This window comes from Brachionichthys hirsutus, chromosome 10 (assembly GCF_040956055.1).
Source record: "Brachionichthys hirsutus isolate HB-005 chromosome 10, CSIRO-AGI_Bhir_v1, whole genome shotgun sequence".
NCBI classification, from domain to species: domain Eukaryota; kingdom Metazoa; phylum Chordata; class Actinopteri; order Lophiiformes; family Brachionichthyidae; genus Brachionichthys; species Brachionichthys hirsutus.
Window position 1 is genome coordinate 11,392,358 of NC_090906.1, and position 20,294 is coordinate 11,412,651.

The 20,294-nt window shown below is 48.1% G+C and overlaps 2 protein-coding genes across 2 annotated transcripts in view; both read left to right on the forward strand.

Annotated features, from left to right (window-relative positions):
* The window catches only part of specc1 (sperm antigen with calponin homology and coiled-coil domains 1), a 29,309-nt gene extending 14,309 nt beyond the window's left edge, over positions 1-15,000 (forward strand). The window contains exons 7-14 of the mRNA XM_068744771.1: positions 2,527-2,690; positions 3,574-3,674; positions 3,775-3,850; positions 4,279-4,402; positions 5,421-5,523; positions 12,338-12,454; positions 13,616-13,675; positions 14,911-15,000. Coding sequence (XP_068600872.1) covers positions 2,527-2,690; positions 3,574-3,674; positions 3,775-3,850; positions 4,279-4,402; positions 5,421-5,523; positions 12,338-12,454; positions 13,616-13,675; positions 14,911-15,000 — 835 coding nt within the window. The remainder of the gene's footprint in view (positions 1-2,526; positions 2,691-3,573; positions 3,675-3,774; positions 3,851-4,278; positions 4,403-5,420; positions 5,524-12,337; positions 12,455-13,615; positions 13,676-14,910) is intronic.
* Positions 15,001-16,365: 1,365 nt separating this feature from the next.
* On the forward strand, positions 16,366-20,003 carry adora2b (adenosine A2b receptor). The gene is made up of 2 exons (XM_068744772.1): positions 16,366-16,688; positions 19,286-20,003. The coding sequence occupies exons 1-2, from the start codon at positions 16,369-16,371 to the stop codon at positions 20,001-20,003; spliced, it is 1,038 nt and encodes a 345-aa protein (XP_068600873.1). The 5' UTR covers positions 16,366-16,368.
* The last annotated feature ends 291 nt before the right edge of the window (positions 20,004-20,294 follow it).

The following is a 20,294-nucleotide window of genomic DNA, read 5'->3' on the forward strand; positions in this document are numbered from 1 at the left end:
CCAGCATTAGCCGTTACGCTGCGTCCGCTCCCCTCCTCCAGCAGCCCCCTGTGATGACTGTTAAAGATGAGCAGCCTCCCTATGTAAAGTCCAGGTGAGTTCCCTGCCCTGTCAGGCCTCTCTCAGCCAGCCTGCCCTCCACGCTGCTCCTCCCTGTCCTTCCTGCCTGTGTTTGTCTTTGTGTTGCTGCTTCAGCCTCTCTGGTTTCTGATTTTCCGTGCGCTGGTCGACTGCACCTTCAAGACTATCTTAACGCTTCGGTTTCCTTTGCCTCGTTCTTTTCGGCCTGACCTTGAAGTAGATGTATCTGGCACCACCTGCTGTTCGTAGTATAAATAACCCCTTTATTTTTTTGTTACAACAGGATGGTTTGCATGGCATGACTAGAGTAAACTCATGCTGTACATCAATTGCTTCAGACACATAAGCGTCACATCGTAATTACAGGCTGATCTAGCGACAGCATCTCAGTGTGTTAATTCAGAAAGACGTTTGACTCTTTACAGGGTGGTAAACCGGAGATGACGTTCACGTGTGACCGCTGTTTAAAAATCACCGCCCTTTTGAAATGAAACCGGTGAAACCGATGACAGAACTACTTCCTTTAAATTAATTAAAGTACAATCCGAAACATGGGAAGACATGGGGCATGTTTTTATTTCTCACACATATTTATTCACCACTTCATTTATTCTCAACCACAGACCTAAAATAGAGAGAATATAGGGTGAAACCTACAACCATTTTAGTCACATAGAATTATGATTTCATATCCTAGCGACAGTCTGCTTTATCTCATATAAAAGCTGGTTTTCAACATCAGAGTTTAGTTGTTGCTGAAATGCAGTTCACTAATGTTTCTGAGGAAGGACCTCAGACTTCTACATGTTTCACATCTTTAAAATATAACCCGGCACTTATGTGAACGGTGCTTCTATAGTGGGTGGATGGATAAAGTAGCTAATCTGTGTTTTTCTCTGTTCTTTCAGAATTAGCACTGGAGCCACTTTTGATACCAAGACGGCAGTAGAAGGGCACTAAAATGCCCCCCCCCCCCCCCCTCCTCGGCACCACTTGAAGACAGTGTTATTGTTGCACATATTACTTTTCTGTGTCGTTCATTATGCTCTGTGGTAAACCTGTCGCATAAAAAACACAATGACTGCGTAGATTCGGAGTCTCGTGAAACAGAGACTCACTTTTATTTGTCTGTATGTGCTTTCAGTAAAATATTATCTGTACTTTTTTTTTCTTCTCATTGAATGTATGCTTTCTAGGAAATATTCTTGATTTCTTTTGATGAAATGTTTTATCTTTGAAAGACTCTCCCTTTCATACTGTGCAAAACTGAATTGTGCCTTTTTTGTTTTCCAAAAACGTGAAACAGTAGAGGTGAATGTCCTTTTCAAGACACTGATCCTGTAGCGGAGTAAAACTGCAGTGACAGATTTAATCTTTAGATGGCGCTATTGGACAGAACGAAGTATCATCTGCTCTGCTGCTTGGTTTCCATGATTGCTATATTCCTGTTGAATTTATGGAGCACTAAGTCATTCTGTCAGATAAAATAACCAGGCTGATTTTGACGTCAGCCATGCTGGCGGTTCCGCAGCGCTGCCAGGATTAGATCTGACTGCTGCAAACACAGACAGCTGTGCCTCCGAGACACATACCGACAGGTTGAAGGTCGTTTCCAACACAAGGACTTGGTTCAGCTCTCTCTAAAAAAATCACCACTGTGAGCCTCAAGGTTGTCAGTACACTTCTACAGGAATAAATCTTTACACGTTATGTTAAACATATTTATAGATTTCTCCAAGCATATTTTATCGTATCAAATTCTTACATTTTGGGATGCCACTGATATTTCACGTATGACACGGTTGATTTATTGAATCTAGGAGCCAGACCCCTACACAGTAGTCTGTGTTGTACTAGTGTAATATTACATTTTATATTGCACTGTCTCAGGTTTTTAACGTAACTTTTAAAATGTGTGCATTTTTATTAAAAGCCATATTGTTCTACCAGATGCTGCTGGTGCTCAAGATGGAAATCTGCTCAAAAACATCATCTATAAAAAAATATATGACCGACTGTTTGTCGTGTTTAAATCCCTTTAATGGACAATACAGTGAATGTGCTGTTAATTTATTCTGCTTAAAAGACGTGTAAAGTCTTGTCTGTGACCGAATGCATGGCATTGATATGTTATGTGTACTTGACCAAATAAATGAATAACTCTGCCCATTCTCGTTTTGGTGTTGTGTGTCTGTCAGTCTGCAGTCTTTGTAGTTGAGGACAATGTGCTTCATAAAACAAACATTCCTTACGTGCTATTTATCTCTTATCTATCGCTTCCAGAGACATTGAGCAGCGTCCTTCTGATTGGACGGCTCAGATCAGGGGTTCTAACTTTAGATAAGGCGTCCTGCATCTTCATCTGCTGTTAACCACCATATGTGTGTATTGTGTACGTCTCTACACAGCAACCCTGTTCATTGTGTGTGTGTGTGTGTGTGTCAGGTCCCAGAGCGATGAGGCGAGGACGTCCGACTCCGATAGCGGCCGTCACTGGTGTGGCATCTCCACAATGCCGACCCCGCCCACGGACGCTGCCGGCGATGCCAACTCAGAGCCCGGAGCGACTGTCAAATCCCTCATTAAGTCCTTTGATACTGTGGGACAGAGTGAGCGCCGAGCCTCTCGACAACACACACGTGTTCAGGGAACCCGGCACAACCGTGGGGTTGGGAGGGAGGATTTTTGTTTTTTTTATGACTGATAATGTGTTGATGAATCTGATCGGTGGAATTAGATTAGATAGATTAGATCTGGATTACAAATGACGTCATTGTGGGAAAAAATATTTCTCATCTTTTATTTACATTTGAACAAAAAAAAGGCGTGTTCAAAATGATTCATACCCTGCTCAATAATCAATAGAAAAGCCCTTATTATTACAGCGATCCGATGCTTCCTATGATTGCTTGACCAGCCTTTTATGTGTCTCCGGTGGTATTTTATTCCATTTGTCTTTAGCGATGGGCTCCAACTCTTTCAAACAGAAGACCAGAAGTCTTTGTCCAGATGAGCCAAGTGGACTTTTGTGCTGTCCTCCTTGGTCCATGGAACCCGGCAGTGTTCAGTGTCCGTTGGACTGTCCGCCACCAGGATGGCTTCGGTGGTGGTCCTTGGATTCTTGGAAATGCCTGTGTTTTTCCAATCTTTAAAAAAAACTTTCTGGTTGAGTAAAAGTAACTTTAAGTCTAAATCTTCCAGGGCTATGAATAATTTCAGGGTTGTTAGCAGCAGCTCAAAATCCACTGCAATGCCGTCTCGGTGCTAAAACATAATTCAAGTGACATCACACTGACAGGTCGCCCTAAACTCCACATTATACGCGTTTTAAAATGTTTGCTTTTTTGACAGAACACTTCCCCCGAGGTTTCAATGCTGCAGTCCCGCATTAAGAGTCATTTAGTCAAGACTTACAATGAATGACATAATTAAAAGCTGTTATTCGAGGCCCCGTTGGTTCAACAGTCAATGTGTATTTGTCCGTTCTTCCAGATGGACCCGGCCACACAGTTCAAATGCTCCCTTCCCCGAGAAGCCCCCTGAGTGGGATCCCTGTCCGCAGCGCTCCCGCTGCCGCTGTATCCCCGATCCAGGTGAACACGGAGACGACGCCCTTCTGCTGTGAAATAATTAAAAATGATATCCTGAAAACGTTTCAGACTCTGATCCCTGCTCTGCCTCGTGTTGTTTCAGAGGCAGTCGTACATCAAACCTTTATCCAAGACGTTGGAGAGACGGTTTAATCATGGAGAAATCTTCCATCAATACGGTAGTGCGTGTGTGTGTGTGTGCGTGCATGCAGGCCTTACACACAGTCACCCACTGCCTTTTGTTGAAATAGCTGACAGATAATCACGATGAGTCGCCACCTTTCCAAATATGTAATACTGAAATTCCAAATGTAATTCGTTTAGATGGGAAATTAAATGAAACGATAAAGATATGCAAACATCTCCCTGTAATTATACTTGAGGGGGGGGAGGGGTTGTAATTTACTTCTTGAAGAGCAAAGAGAGCCATTGTGTTTCCTGACGCTGCCTCAGGTGTTTTATTTGACTTAGAGACGCACAATAATTGAACCGATCACATGTTAAACTGCCGAGCTTCTAACACAAATGATCTTCTGCTGACTTTCTGGGCGTTGCCCTCTCCTTTCTGCATTGATCATGACCCCCACCCCCCCCCCCCCCCCCGCAGATAAGCTGTCTGGCTCCGGGGAAGACCTGAAACCCAGCAGTCTGATGAGGAAGAGCCCGTCTCTGGAGTCTGTGCTGAAAACCAGCTCGTCCTTCAGCCACAGCCGAGGCAGCAGCAAGCTCAGGTGAGCATCCAGACCTGAAATAGCCGTCACTTTTATTTGATGACTTCATGATAGATCGAGACGGAGTTGTGAATAATGATCGTTGATAACAGGTTTTTATGTTAATGTTACTCAGGTGTGGGCATTGTAAGCAGCAGGGGAAGAAACATTTATTATATTAAAAAGAAAATCGGATGCTTCCTGGAATACTTTGAGTAAAGTATCGAAAGGAAGAGGACTTGATATTCACAGAAAGCGTTGATCATATTTGATGTTTATGATTTTAGTTTAGTTTTAGAAGCACAAGAGAAACACAGTTAGGTCGAGTACCTTCCTTCATGAGCGGCAGATGACCGTGTTTGTGTGTTTTAGTTTGTGGTACATGTACTCAGTCTCCTCTGTACTATCTGTTTGGATAGGATCGTGTAGCTTCTGACCTTGTGGTGCCTCAGAAATAATGAATTTAACAGCAGAGCTGTCTCGTGCTCTTCCCATGGCCCCAGCTGCAGCGTTAACCCTGGGGAGGAAGCGTTGAGTGATACCACAGACTGGCTCCCAGACAATCTGTTGTTCCACTGATAGTTTGTATTCTTTTCAATAGCAGCGTCAATAGACTGTGTATAAACATTCAAGCTTGAGCCCATCGAGGCAAACATGAGGAAGGGGGGCTAAAAGAGCCAGGGTGACCTCTAAACTCTACGTAGTTTGTCTCATATCAGAGAAATGAAGAGCCAGCGGTGAACTCTAACACAGGAGTACTTAACCTCGTACAGTAAAACCAAGCCAATCAACCAGCATTCATTTGTTGGCAGAGTATCTCAAAGTCTTTCAAAGTAACCCTGCAGAGAGGTGGGTCTTGAAAGGGGGGGGTCCATGTGTACCTGTGTACATAACAGGGCGTGAATATTTTCAATACCGGCTAACAGAGTAGAATGAGACAGCCAAAGCGCTCTGTGTGTGGATGGGAAGATAATAACAGCATACTAATGGACCCCCCCCCCCCCCCTCCCTGTGGTTGCTGGTGTTTCCCGGGTGACAGCGTGGAAAGAAAGGACCCCCTGGCTGCTCTGGCGCGGGAGTTTGGAGGATCTAAGAGAAACGCTCTACTGAAGTGGTGCCAGAAGAAAACAGAAGGCTATCCGGTAGGAACCGGGGGGCCAGACCCCCCCCCCCCAATACAGGACGGCAACGTTCAGCGTGACGGACACTAAAAACAACCTGCCCGTCTTCATACCTCCGCTTGTTCATTCATTTATTCACAGAGAGCTGACAATCACCTGGCTTAACTGCTCCCTTTATGCCCATTTTGGACAAACCCATTAAACCTGCTGGGATTAGAGATTTGCCCATGTAATCATGGCGTTTGTGTGCCAGCCTGTTAGTGCTAAAACTCTTAAAAGCAGGCCTCCGGTCCCAGCCAGCAAACCAGCCGTTGAAGGAGGAGAGGGTGAGCGTTGTGTCATCCAGTTTGGCCCAGTAGCACGAATCTGTGGCGTGATCGCGTGTGAAAAGACGAAGGTGATGATAGTTGCTAAAAATAGACCCATCTCTCCCTGGAATTAGGGTCTGAATAATTGGAAGCATCATAAGATCAAGATTTCTGATTTCTCAGGGACAATTCCGACGGAGTTACTTCCCATCCCTTCTGAAGATTAAACGGACTCTATTTAACTGACCCTAGCCCCACAGGAAGTTCCAGTCCCAGTTCAGGTCAGGACAGTCGAGTCCAGGACAACAACAACAACCTCGCATCCATTTAACTACGAGCCTTCTGATCCCTTGACACAAAGGGATCAGCAGCCCGGTGTGATTACTTCCACGTTTCAGGAATGCAGTAAGAAGATTTGGCTGCTTGTGTTTCTTTTAGACATTCAGGCTCCACCGTATCGGTGCCTGCTCTCCATGTGTGACGAACGTTCACCCTGCAGTTGGATGCACCATTAACATGTCCAACATGCGGGTGCTCTGCAGCGGCGGTGCATCCGTTTCCATCCACATGACCGTTCAGAGTCAACACCGTGCGCAACCAAAGTGCACAAACACAACCATTTATTTCCATCTCCCCCCCCCCCCCCCCCCCACACACACACACACTTTCTGGTGAATTCCATTTCCACCAGTATGGGTTCATGTCATGGGCATGTTAAGAAGGCATCAGTTACAGTAAAAGCCGGCTGAGTGCTGCGGCCCAGCCTGAACGTGACCGCAGGCCCTTTGCTGAGGGAAAGGTTCCTGTCAGAGAGGAAGTGTTGCTGAAAGGTCAGCCTGTCGTGAAGCCTCCTTCTGCATGTCCGCCACTAGTTACAAGCCTGAGAGAATGACCTGTCACACAATTAGAAGGTGGGTCACAGGACAGCGATCACCTGCCCCCCCCCCCCCCCCCTCTGGGTAAAGGTTAGTGGTGTTTATTTTTATCAGTGCATCCTCATTGTGGTCTGGCTCTGCTCCGCTATAGGCCGAGGTCAAGCAGGTAATAACTCAACATTAACTGGCGCTTGACGTTTGGCCTCGTCAGCCTGCATCCGTAATGGACGCGTTTTGACCCGCTCTCCTTTTCCGGCTTCATCTCCCTCAGTGTGATACGAGAACAAAGGGAGGGGGGGGCAGCTCCGTGAAAGTTGTTATTAAAGTCCTATTGTTGGCAGAGTTTTTAGTCAAACAGAAGTATAATTAAAGTGAAACGCAAAACGTGCTTCTGGGAGATCATTCGCTGTTGAGGTGCAAATAGTTGCCCAGAGCCGAGTAAATCAACATAATTACAGCAGGACAGAAGCCCGATGCCACTCTACCAGTTTATTGGGGTCATAAAAGGATAACTTTGTGTCATCACCACAAGGAGATGATGAAATTAGAGCTCATTGTAGAGCGCGATGGGTTCAGAATGAAGCTTCAGCTCTTAATTATTGCCTCACAAACAGATAAAATGTTGGGGAAATTCAAATCAAGATCATTTTGAGCTTCGTTATCACAGTAATCACTGTTATTGTGCTGTCGCTAAAACGTGCCAAAAGTGTTCACCAATCGTTTTAACAGGCTTTGTACTGAGCAAATGCAAACAAGCCATTCATTACAGCGTCAAGGATCAATCCTGCACATTTACAAAGCTCTTAAAATAATAAGATAAATAGAAGACTCAGAACCAAGCTTTAATTAGTTATTTTTTTTATTTTATTTTCCCCCACCCCTCCTTAAACTAAATCAATTTTTGTGTCATTTAAAAAAAAATGCAGCATTGAGCTCAGGTTACAAAACAAATGCTGCTTGGAAGCTTTTAATTAATATTTTTTATTTTATGCAAATTGAACTTTGGTTAATTCTGTGAGAGGAATTTGTCTTAGACGAAAGCCAATCAATACTGGAGTGGTGCCTTTTGATATTGTGGGAATAAAAAATAAAGAAAGAAATTCTTTGTGAAGGGAAATAATTTTTCTCTCCTGTGTAAAATTTAGTGTTATGTAATTTTGACACTTTTATAATTTAAGATGCTATGTTCCTCGTGTGACTAAGCTCCGTACAACAGCAGAGCAACATCTATTGAATTTACACAGGCTGATAACACTAAAAGCTTCAATGACATTATTGACGAGCTATTGATGTACAATTTGGGCCGATGAGCTGTTGCGTGTTTGCCCCCACGCTGAGCACGGAGCCACGCTTTACCTCCTTCTCCATTCACCTCGATGCATTTGGCGGCGATCATGAAGACATCGTGGCCTCTCTACGTGTTCTGCAGACAGAACAAACCCGGATTGATGCGGGTCGATGTTTATCAGTTTATTGACAAACTGCAGCTGATGATAGTCAAATTATAAACGGCTAACGGGAAATTATGCCTCAGTTTATCATAAAACCTTCACCTGTCATCGTATCAGGTGACAGGCGTATGCAAATTAACAATATTCTGCTCTTTTAATGCATGCAGGGGGGGAACCCGTGATGAAAGCAGTGACCGGAGCATACGTGCCTTAAAACATGCTTCCGTTTGAGCTGCAGGGGTGTGTGTGTGTGTGTGTGTGTGTGTGTGTGTGTGTGTGTGTGTGTGTGTGTGTGAGTGTGAGAGAGAGAGGATGTAAATGTGTGCACATGCATCTTCCATATAGATCCTGTCTCCAACAGAAACACCAGACGGCACTAGAGAAAGACAAAAGAAAACATGGCCGTTGGCCTGCATGTAGACACACACACACGCAAACACACACACAGCGTGTGTGTGTGTGTGTTTGCGATGATGTTGTGTTTTAATTTCTTTCTTTTTTTATTTTCTATCTTGTGTTGCTGACATTTTTACAGAATAGTGCGCCCTACTATGGTGAAGCCGTCACCTTCACCAGTCTCTGAATTGTCTTAGAATAACAATAAAGTTTTTGTCACCATGCAAGACATTTTTCTGATTTTGTATCACACCTTTTGGTGCATTGTGGGAATTTGTGAGCCTAAATTCCAAAGCAAAATATTTTGTTGTGGTTCTATTTTAACCAAAGTGAATGCCCGGCCTGCTGGACTCTCACCGTATATTTAAAGGCGCTTTCATGTCTTAATTTAGGAAAGCTCCAGACACTTATTTTTTTTCAATTAACCATTGAAGTCAAACAAAAATAAATGCACTGTTTGTTCAAATTGGGAACAATGAGCAAAGGCTCTGAACGTCAGCCTCCGCCGGGCCTGACGGACCACCGCTCATCTGGCCCCGTCTGGGAAACTCATTCAGACACGCCCACAAAGCTCCTGGAGAGACAAGAACGGAACCCCCGTCTGAGTGAGGAATGGAGGTCAGACGTGGGGGGGGGGGGCGAGAGAGCAGACGTTCACGGAGTTGCATCACCGGAACCTCTAATAAAGAAGAATTAAGAGTTAGAATCCGGAGAGCGAGACCACCAGAGGAAACGGCTGCTGCTGCTGTGCACCGTGGGGGGGGCGGGGGGGGGGGGGGGGTCAGTCCACTGCAGTTAATTCATCGATGATTTTAGTTTCCGGACAAGAACTCCAAACACAATAGATTTAGCATTAGCATTAGCATTACATAAAGCTTTGTCTGGTGATGGGATCAAAGGCAGCTCCGTCATCGTCCGTCACCTGACCTGCGTGTCCTCCTGTCCTCCAGCGCCGCTCGTTACCCCATCCTGAACCATCTCTGTGACCTTTCCTGCTCCCCTTCCTTCATCTCCAGCCTCCCCGGGCTTTCAGCCTGTCATTGCTCATGACTATGATTCACTTCAAAGTGCATTAGAGCCTCTTTTCTTTTTTTTTCTTTTTTAGCTCTCTGTCTCCCTTTATTCTAAAGTCTTTGCTCTTCCTCGTTGTCTTCCCATCCTCCGTTCACTCTCACAGAGGGAGAGGGAATTCTTCTGATTTGGCCCAAACATCCACACGACCTCAAGAATGATCCGGTTAGAATTTGGGGGGGCCGAAGGTCACCGTGGCCTCACAAAAATATTACGGTTTTACTAAAATGGATAAAAACGGTGTCTTTCTACAGCATCGTAGTCCAGCATAGCCTCGCGGTGTTTAGCTTTGGGGTATTTATGTTTAGGAGGTAAACGCGGATGGAAGCCGTGCTCGCCTTCGTGGGATGTACAGCGAAACGACCGCGCGGCCGTTTTCATTGTGAGCTGGAGAGATTCTGTCAGACGGACACACTTCATCAGCCGCTCTGTCTTGATGTCTCTGGCTTCCAGCCTTTAGACTGATGACTTTTTAACAAGCTGTGTGTGTGTGTGTGTGTGTGTGTGTGTCGTATTGTGACGTTTTCATTCTCAGAGAGGCTTTTCTCCATGCGCCTGGCCCTCCAGTATTTAATTTTACCCTTCTTCACGTCACTCGCCGCACGCTGCTGTCTGGCTGTCGTCCAGCTCGCCCGTGAATCCGTTCTCTAAGCGGCCGGCAGCAGAGCGGATCTGAAGCCCTCTGCTGATGAAGCGCTTCCTACAGCGCCGCCGTGTTTCACCGCTGCTTCTTAAAGCACGGTAAAAAGGCGGCGTGAGGCCGATTCCCTCGACTGATGTATGTGTGACATACGCATGTGATTCAGCTATCGATCGGAGATCAATAGTTAATCATAGGCCTTTTCTGCAGACCAACTTGATGTCTCTCTCTCAGCCCTGTTTTTTGTGCCGCGGGTCACTTCCTGTCGCTTCGTGCAGTGTTTGCTTTTTTGGAGCCGGCTCCCAGAGACCTGTTGTTTTCCGCCGCTCTTTTTGCACTTGTGCTTCTCCCTCTCCCCCCCCCCCCCCCCCCGAGCCCACTTTGCTCACCCCCTCCCACCCTGAATGTGAACACATGTTCTCCTTGATACCGGGACACGCACAAACTGCCCTGTGAAACGTCTCTTATCGTCTCGCTTGCTATTGACCCTGCTGGCCTCTGTCTCTGGGGTCTGGCTAACCTCCCATCGCTCCCTCCGTGCGTGTGTGCAGGTCTGCGCATGGACCACGGTGCTGCTGAGCCAGCTGAGAGGGAGAAGGGGGGAGTTATGAGAGGAATGTCGGCTGACATGATGACACAGGTCCATCCCTGCTAGCTATAATAGACAGCCAGTGACTGATGGGGAGGACAACCTCGCATCTGCAGCCTCTCCCCATTTGCTTTACCATCCATGGATGTAAACTAGCTCCTTTAAATGGTATCTGCAGGGTAGAAATCACAAAAGTAATCTAAACGAGCCGAGGATGATGGGAATACAAGAAGTACTGGAACAATTTGTCTGTCTATAAGATGAATGTGCCAAAGAAAATCATTATATTCATTATTATTATTATATTCCAGCCAATAATTGTCTGATATTTTACTCTAAACGAGTGTTGATCACTGGTGGTGGTAAAAAAAAAAAAAAAAAAAAGGAAGTCAAGGCATTAACAAAGTCAGCAGATTCCAGAAAATTATTTTTTGAGATCTCCAGGTCTGGAGCAAAAGCTTTAGTCATAGTTCGATGTCCTGACAAGGCTAAAAAGTAGTTTAAAAGAGAAGTGAGTATGTGTTATAGCGGCGGTGAGGACTGATGATTGCAAACCCCTGTCTCATGTCAGGATGAGAACAACGCCCCTCCTCCTACCAGGAGGTCGTCCATAACGGCGAAGCAGGCGACAGAACGCCGTCAGAACTAATGCATTTACCAGAAGTTCTCTGGAGCTCAGGGGTTATTCATTACTGCAGCGCCTTGCGATGGTTCATTCTTTTCCCCGGGACCAGAGTTGATGCCGTTTTTCTGCCCTATCCATCAGGCCCCTAATTACACTCACTTGGCATCACATGTATGGATCAGTCAGGAGTTAAAGTGAAAAACAGAAGAACTCCGGTCCTCAGGGCTCTGATTAAAGACCGCTGGCTGAGAGGGGCGATCAACAAGCACGAGGCCGCGTTAGCGATGCTACGCGTTTCACTGTGTGTGCGCGGAGCTTCATCCAAACCCTGAACTAGAAGTCTCGCTGCACACTCGCCGTTTGTGTTGCATCTTTCTGCTTCTGTGTGGCGTTTACCGAGGCCTCCCGGACAAACCTCCGACACTCGGGAGAGACTCCGTGGCTGTGAGCCCCATTCCCAAAGATCACGGGGGGATAAAAGAGGAAGACACTGGAAATAAATGATCTAACCCACAGGGAGCTGGACACTCCGAACAGTCTTTCCTCTGAGCTCGCTGCTGTTATCAGTCTGCATGATGCTGCACGCACACACACACACACACACACAGGTTGGATGTGCTGCTTTCTATGCTCTTGGAGGGATCAGACGGATCTTCAGAGGCTTTTATGGGATCTAGGAATATCATCCCGAGGAAAGCAGTAATGGACACTGAAATACCATTCCACTTTTATTCCACTTTCATTTTCATGTTTCCTGCCGGCCCATGCAGCACCCCCACCTTGGACGAGGAGCACTCTATGCTCATTACATTGCGTGAAAATGACGACGGCTCGTTTGTGTTGTGTGTGTTACTCTCCTTCTGCTCTTTCCCATCTACAGAATATTGATGTGACCAACTTCAGCAGCAGCTGGAGCGATGGTCTGGCTTTCTGCGCTCTGCTGCACACATATCTGCCTGCCCACATCCCGTACCAGGAACTCATCAGTCAAGATAAGGTAGAAAACACCTGGAAGAATGCACACACACACACACACACACAAACTGTGACACAAGTCAGCAGGTAGCCGGGGCCTCGCTCGCGCAGCGCGAGCAGACGACTGATCGTAAATCAGTGCGTGCACAGAAAGGTCAGACGCACGTTTCCCGTAGGGCAGGTCGGCCTCCAGACTCGGGCGTCACTCGGCTGCGTCCCTTTCTTTGTGGAAAATGTGAAAAGACATTTACGGCGTTTGCATCTGAGGAGATGCACGTTTGTCCGAGAGGAAAATAAAATCTCAGAAATCATTTTAAGCTATTTTCCAGGAGTCATTTCTTTCCAGCACTAAAGCTGCCGTTTCCCAACTTCCTTTCCTTTTTTTTTTTCTGGAGATGAATTATGAATGAAATGGAGATGAATTATGAATGAAATCTGTGTTGTCATACTTGTAAGTGATCTGGAGCGGGAGGGCAGCGCTGCGATGCGGACGTGCAGCTGCTACGTGCGTTAGCTTCGTGTGACGTCGCACCGCCTGTCTCTGAATAATTCAATAGTCGTGTGATGCCTTTAATAACTCTCGCTGAGTGACTTTCCCTGAGGCCCAAACACCCAAACCCTCCCCAGTGTAATCTGCCCTTCCAGTAATCCCATTACTGCCTTCCTCTGATCGATGTTTTTTAAGTAAATAAGATTAAATTGTATCTTCAAAGAAGGGGTCCGTTCATGTTGCAGGCTACAGGTCTGCGGCTAATTATTCAGCTAATTAAACATGGAGGGACTTTGGCGGGTTTTATGTCCTCGACTCCGGGCATCTGTCAACAGTAAAGTCGCTTCCACAGACGGTTTGTGTTTTCACTCTCAAGTTTGTTCTTTACACAAAATGACGCAAAGCGTTTTAGGAGAAATGTTTGCGTAAACACGCAGAGAGGATTTCCGTCGGGCTCGTAGGCTGCCGGCTTTCCGCAGAGACATTTAGGCTTCTAAACGCTTGTAAAGCAACACGCACGGAGACGCTAACACAAACAAGCCAATGCTAACGCGGTCTGCGTCTGCTGCCCCTGCTGTTTGGAGCGCTTCGGACATTTATTAGCGGGCCGGCTGTCACTGTTTGAACCTTCATGTGTGGCGCTGGGAGTTTCATCGCCCCTCAACACCCAGCGTGTTTGTTTTGTTTCCTCAGGTCCGAAATCTGACCCTGGCTTTCCGTGCTGCCGAGAGCATCGGCATCAAACCCTCCCTGGTGAGTTGATGGAAGACCTCACACACACACACACACGCACACACACGCTTAAACACGCGCGATACAGAACAACCGATTGATTAGGGAGCCGCTTGTTTTCATTTGTAGAGCAAGTCCGGATGTGAGGCATCCCGAACAAACGTCCCTTCTGAGTCGTTACTGTGCGCCAGAAATCTGCAGCCCTTTGCTTCACGAGAAATCGTGAGCTGGTTCCTCGTGTCGATATGATTTTGATCAGCTGAGTTCACAGCACGCCGCTCGCACGCTTCGTGACATCCGAAGGGAGCCTGGAGGCCGCGACGGGAAGAAAGACGCGACGCGGCGGCGGCGGCTGCAGCTGCATTTAAATGTGACCTTTTCTGCATCGAGTCCGGCTGCGTCTGCGTGGGTTCTCTCCGGGTTCTCTCCGGGTTCTCCGGCTTCCTCCCGCCTCCACAACCATGCCGTCTGGGTGAATCGGAAGCTCTAACTCAACCGCTGGCATGAATCTGGATGCAGCTGGTTGTTTGTCTCTGCAGCACGTGACCCTGTCATGAACTTGGAATCCGTCTGTAGCGAACCCCGCCTCCCGCCCAGTCAGCTGAGATGGGCTCCAGGCCCGCCGCGACCCTAAAGTCTTTTTTTAGGTTTATTTTTGGTCTTTTTGGGGCCTTTATATTATAGATAGGACGGCTGCAGTGGAGACAGGAAACATGGCAGAGGATGCAGGACTTCAGCCTACGTAGTTGCTATGGAGATTCAGACGATCAGGCGGGTTAAACGAAAACATTCCATCTTAACTAATCATGTTGTAAAGCTGAGCGGTTCAGACGTGGCTTTCATCGACTCTCATCTGGACATCACTGCTAATTGGAGCCATGTAACCACGGTAACCCCTGCCAGAAATGAAATGTCTTAAATGACTGCATATATAAATATACACATCAGACCGGGTTGCCCTGAATCTGGAGTCTTCCAGACTTTAGGAAGTCCAGGCCTGATGGAGGCGACCGCAGGAAAAGCTAACTCTGAGCTAACGGCTCCAGCAGGAGTCCTGTTGAGTCCGATTGCTGCCCCGTCAAGAGTCTTTCCCGACAGGCACTTTAGAGCAGGAGCAACTAATGATGACATCATCATCGCAGACAAACCTCCTGCAGAAGCTCATCAGTCACTCTGAATATTTAATCAGATCTGTTGATCGGTAGGTTGATCAGAGGTCGAACCCTGAACCAGACGTTCCTCTCCGCCCCAAACAGGACATGGAGGAGCTGATGAAGACGGACCGGCCGGACTGGCAGAGCGTCATGCTGTACGTCTCTCAGATATACAAGTACTTTGAGACCTGACCGCCGGGGAAAGAGGAGGAGGAGGAAGAGGAGGCACCGCCGCTGCACCTTTCTGACCGTCTTCCAGCATTCATCCACCGAGCAGCGCCCCTCCCCGACCCCTCCCAGACCGGCCTCCTGCCCAGTTTACACAGACGGGAAACGGGACCAGTTGGGACATGTGTCCCATCAAAAGACGTCCTCACACGAGACTGTCTCCGCACGGCTCAAATGTCCAGAGTCTCCTTTCACTGACAAGCGCCAGTCGTGTTTTGGATTGCTGAGATTCAAAAAGAGCAGAAAGTATTTTTCCACGTCGAGCTGAAGGCTCTATTTGAGTCGGAGTCGGAGTCGGAGTCGGAGTCAGAGTCAGAGTCGGAGTCGTCGGAGCTGACGGATACTGAAGAGTTTTGTAGAGATATTTTTGATGAAAAGAGATTTCATTGTTTCAATGCAGAATCCACGGCGCTGAAGTGGAGACGACGGCCTGCAGAGATGCCGTGTTATTTATGAAACTTTCTATTTGACAGGCTTGTTCGACTGATGCTGCTCAATAAAGTTTGTTTTTGTATTCAATCACTTTCCGTTATTCTTCAGTGTTTTTGAGACAATGGGTGTATTGTTGACGTGAACGCGCTTTTCTAACGCGCGCACTCCGTGCCGGGGGCAGTAAAACGCGTGGAGCTGAGTGGAAACGCATTAAAGCAGCAGGTAAGTCATTAAAATGGGTCCGAACCGGGCCGGGCGTGACGTCATGGAGTTTGTTTGGTAAATAGTCTGAGCGTTTACGGCCAATAATAACAAATCATTTGCTGTCCGGCGCGTAATTACGCACGGCGGCATCACGACGCTTGGGATTCCACCCCCCGTAACTAACAAAGTCTAGCGTGCGTGTTTGGGCGTGGCTTGTGAAATCTAGATGTCCTCTTTTTTTTTTACTTACGTTTCCAGCTCCACTCCAGAAGCGCCCACGCCACGGCGGTAAACGGCGTCGCGCGCGGGTCCACGGAGGTCGCGGTGCCTCATCCGGAGACGCGGCGCGCGTTATTTAACGTGAGCGACCATGTTCACGGAGCCCGTCTGTGCGATGAGCTGCACTTCTGCAACAGGCTTGGAGGGGGGGGGGGATCGATGCGTCATTACGCACGCACAACGGCTTCGGTCAACTTTGATTGCGGGGATGCTTCATCGGTGCGTCGGTCCATAACCACGCGCGCGTAAAGTCCGCGCCTTCCTTCTCGCCAGATGGCTGATCGTGAGGCTCCAAGTTGTGGAATATTCCTGGATTACAGCAGAAGGACTTCTGTTCTCCGCCGGGACTAGTGCGCGTCGGTGCGCGGCGGTGCGCGCAGCCTGCCGGGCTCGGTCCTTTGGACGCGCCTTGCTGAGATGAATCCGTTCTACATCGTGATTGAAGTATTGATCGCGCTTCTCTCCATCTCCGGAAACGTTCTGGTTTGCTGGGCAGTGGCGATCAACTCCACGCTGAAGAACGCCACCAACTACTTTCTGGTGTCTCTGGCCGTGGCCGACGTCCTGGTGGGCTGCCTCGCCATCCCCTTCGCCATCACCATCAGCCTCGGGATGCGCCTGGACTTCTACGGGTGCCTCTTTCTGGCGTGTTTCGTCTTGGTTCTCACGCAAAGCTCCATCTTCAGCCTGCTGGCCATCGCGATCGACAGATACCTGGCCGTCAAACTCCCGCTGAGGTGAGTCGTCGTCGTCGTTGTTGTTGTTTTAATCATTGGAGTGAAATCGATCAAAAGTCGTTTCGTTTTCCCCGCTGATGGCAAAAACCTTAATCTGCAGTAATTGCTAATTTTGCTTTCCTCTAATAATCGATCAAAGTGATTTAAAGGCTGAATTTTAGGATTCTGTTTGTTTGTTTGGAAATGAACCATCGATCTGAATCCGTCCTGGATGTTTTATCAATCAGTTATTATTAACCAGTTATCAGTGTTTCACTTCTTCCTTTTTCTTCGAACTATGTCTTTTGTTTTCTTGTCTTTTTTTATTTTATCAGTATAAATTTCTTCCCTTTGTACAAATAGATACATGTATAAAATAAAACGGCATTCATTCATTCATTCATTCATTCATAGGCAATAAGGAGAAGGAGTCCAAGCTGAAGAGTTCACATTAGTTTTTAAAAACTTCTACAATTCTGCCCCCCCCCCAGATCGGTGTCCGCTGTGATCTCAGAGCTCGGATCAATAATAGAACAGCTAACGTCTAAACGTGGACTGAGAATGAGATCAGGATTAAAGTCAGGCGTTAATCGGCCTGAGAAAACTCGATCTGGATTTAAACATCCAGGTCGGAGATCTGCGTCATTTACGTCATTATCCTGCAGATCGATAGTCAACTATCGGCGTTCATCAGTCTGGGGGTGGTGTCTGTCACGTAGAGCCGTTCAGCGACGCACACGAGGAGGAGCTGTTGGATCGATACGTCACCACAGTCTCGCTCATTGATCCCGGTGACAAAAGCCACCGAGCGGCGCCTCAGCCGTTTGTTTCTATCGGACTCAAACCGGAACAAACGTCTCCCGACATCAACCGGAGCGGCTCCGAATTAAAAAAACGCGCTTCTGCTCCTCTTGGGTGGGTTCAGCTTTGGGTTTTCACGGTTCTGATCAATCCAGAGCAGAACCAGCTTTACGCACACTCAAAACTCCCCGCGTGGATTCCTCAGGAAAGCGGAATTCGTCCCCGGAATAAACCGGGATCGGCTCATCCCCCGAATAAACCGGGATCGGCTCGTCCCCCAAATAAACCGGGATCGGCTCGTCCCCGGAATAAACCCGGATCGGCTCGTCCCCGGAATAAACCGGGATCGGCTCGTCCCCCGAATAAACCGGGATCAGCTGTGGACACCGAAGGACGATGAAAGGAAAGCACAGTTACGGCTCTGGTGTCAGTTTCGCGTGATGCATCTCGTCATGTTTAAATTAACATTGATTGAACATTAAATTAACAGCACCTGCAGGATCAGGTGCGCCGGTGACGCGGCGCGCGCGGACCGCGTTTAGACCGAATGACGCGTCAGTCAGACTATTTCTAAAGAGGCGATAAAACCGCAGCGAATCAGCGGCTGGAGGGTTTTGAATAATTCGGCCCCCGGCCGGCAGGAGGCTTCCTCGGGGTCTGGATGTTCAACACCGCCTGGAGGTTGAAGGTTCGGCCCCTCAAACCAAAGCTGATGGATGCGGTCAGTTTTAAAATCAATAAAGATTCATCAAAGACCAAAACACGGCCTCTGAACTCCGGGGGGGGGGGCAACGCCATCTCCTCCATTAGACTATAAAGTGATGATAGTGTTTTACTGAAACAAGACGAGTCCCGTGATCCCATCCGGGTGAAATGCAGGACGTCCTGTTGCCCCCTGGCGGGTGGCGTTTGGGGCATTCAGAGGTTTGCTGTGTGTGTGTGTGTGTGTGTGTGTGTGTGTGTGGTCTGCCCCCCCCCCCCGGCGGAAGCACGGCGACACAGAGAAGAGGGATCTATAAAGAGTGAATGGAGTTGGGGAAGAAAGAAAAACAAAGATGGATGCCAGAACTAATCCATTCAGGCGCTTCGCCCGTTCCCAGCCTCCACCCAGAGAGGGGAGGGCTGCCCCCCCCTCCCCGTGGAATGGGTCATTTGGGGTCTTCTGTATTTGTAAGAGGCAGAGAGAGGATGGAGAGGATCAAAACTAATTCATGAATTATTTTAATAATTACATCACTTTTTCTTCTTCTTCTCTGAAGAAGCCGCTTCCACTTCAAAGCCACTTCCGCATAGCCTGGAATAAATAAGTAATGTCAAGTGTTTCATTAAAAGTGAGATATCTTTGTGGGATCTGCTGCATAATCTGTGAACAACCAGGGTGCCTGATCATTCTGATAATCTGGAAGGTTAACGACAAATCCAGACGAGGAAAGTCGAACAACGAAACGCTTTGAAGCGAGAAGTAGAGAAAGACAAACGCAGGTTCCTGCAGGCAACACGGGAAGAAAAGTTCTCACACTTTCACCAGTTTAGAATCGACGTCTGACAAATTGCTGGAACAAACTTCAGAATAATGTTGTTGTTTTTTTACAAAAAACTTTATTAATTCTTAATGACCTTACTAAGCCTTAAAGAAGACAGAAGAAGCCTCGCATAATCTCACAACAGCAGCAAATACGTCAGACAGTGAACGACGACTCGGCGGTTTCACACGCAGCGCCTCTGATCCTCACGCATTCCTGTGTGACGCTTCCTGTGACGCTTCCTGTGTGACGCTTCCTGTGTGACGCTTCCTGTGTGACGCTTCCTTCCTGCAGGTACAACCAGTTGATGACGGGAAAGACTGCCAGAGAGATCATCGCCATCTTGTGGATCCTCTCCTTCGTCATCGGCCTCATCCCGTTCTTCGGGTGGAACCGGAAGTACCAGAGCTGCTTCAACAGCAGCGTCGGCGTCGTCGTCGGCAACGCCACGGACGCCGCTCCGAGCGACTCCCTCCGCGGCTGCAGGCCCCGCTGCTTCTTCGAGAGCGTGGTGGACATGCAGTACATGGTCTACTTTAACTTCCTCGTCTGCGTCCTGCCGCCGCTGCTCATCATGCTGGGCATCTACCTGAAGATCTTCACCGTGGCCCGGAAGCAGCTGCGGCAGATCGAGCTGAAGTGCGTGGGCGACGGCGAGAGCCCCCACCACAGCCTGCTGCGGCGGGAGATCCGGGCCGCCAAGTCGCTCTCCATCATCGTGGGGCTGTTCGCCGTCTGCTGGCTGCCCGTCCACGTCCTCAACTGCCTCACGCTGTTTTACGAGGAGCTGAAGAGGTCGGAGGTCGTCATGTACGTGGCCATCATCCTGTCTCACGCCAACTCGGCGGTGAACCCCATCATCTACGCCTACCGCATCCAGGACTTCAGGAGCACCTTCAAGAAGATCCTGGCACAGAACTTCCTGTGCGGCGAGGCGGAGCCGTACCTCAGCTCGGACGGCAGCCGGCGGAAGCGGGACCAGATCCACATGACTGTGGACCCCCTGCTGTAGAGAGGAGACACGGGGGGGGCGGGGGGGGGGGGCTTTCTGTCAACGCTGCCGTTTCACTCTTGACTTTTATTTACCCCGAGTTTCCTCGTGTTTACAGAACAAGAGTGCGGTTATGTGAAGAACAGATGCTATTTATGAACCGACCGGGCCGCGGGACGTCACACGGCGAGCCGCACGGCACGTTTGCATCTTGAAGGGTTTTATTTTTTATTTTTTTCATCTTAAAACAAGCTAAGGACCGAAAACAGGATGCGGACGTTGCTACATTGTGAAGCCACGCCTTCATGACGC

Bases quoted from the DNA above. Each gene is read 5' to 3' on its own strand.
- adora2b (XM_068744772.1), top strand. From the start codon at position 16,369: ATGAATCCGTTCTACATCGTGATTGAAGTATTGATCGCGCTTCTCTCC. The intron at 16,689-19,285 runs GTGAGTCGTCGT...TCCTTCCTGCAG, and splicing joins GCCGTCAAACTCCCGCTGAG to GTACAACCAGTTGATGACGG.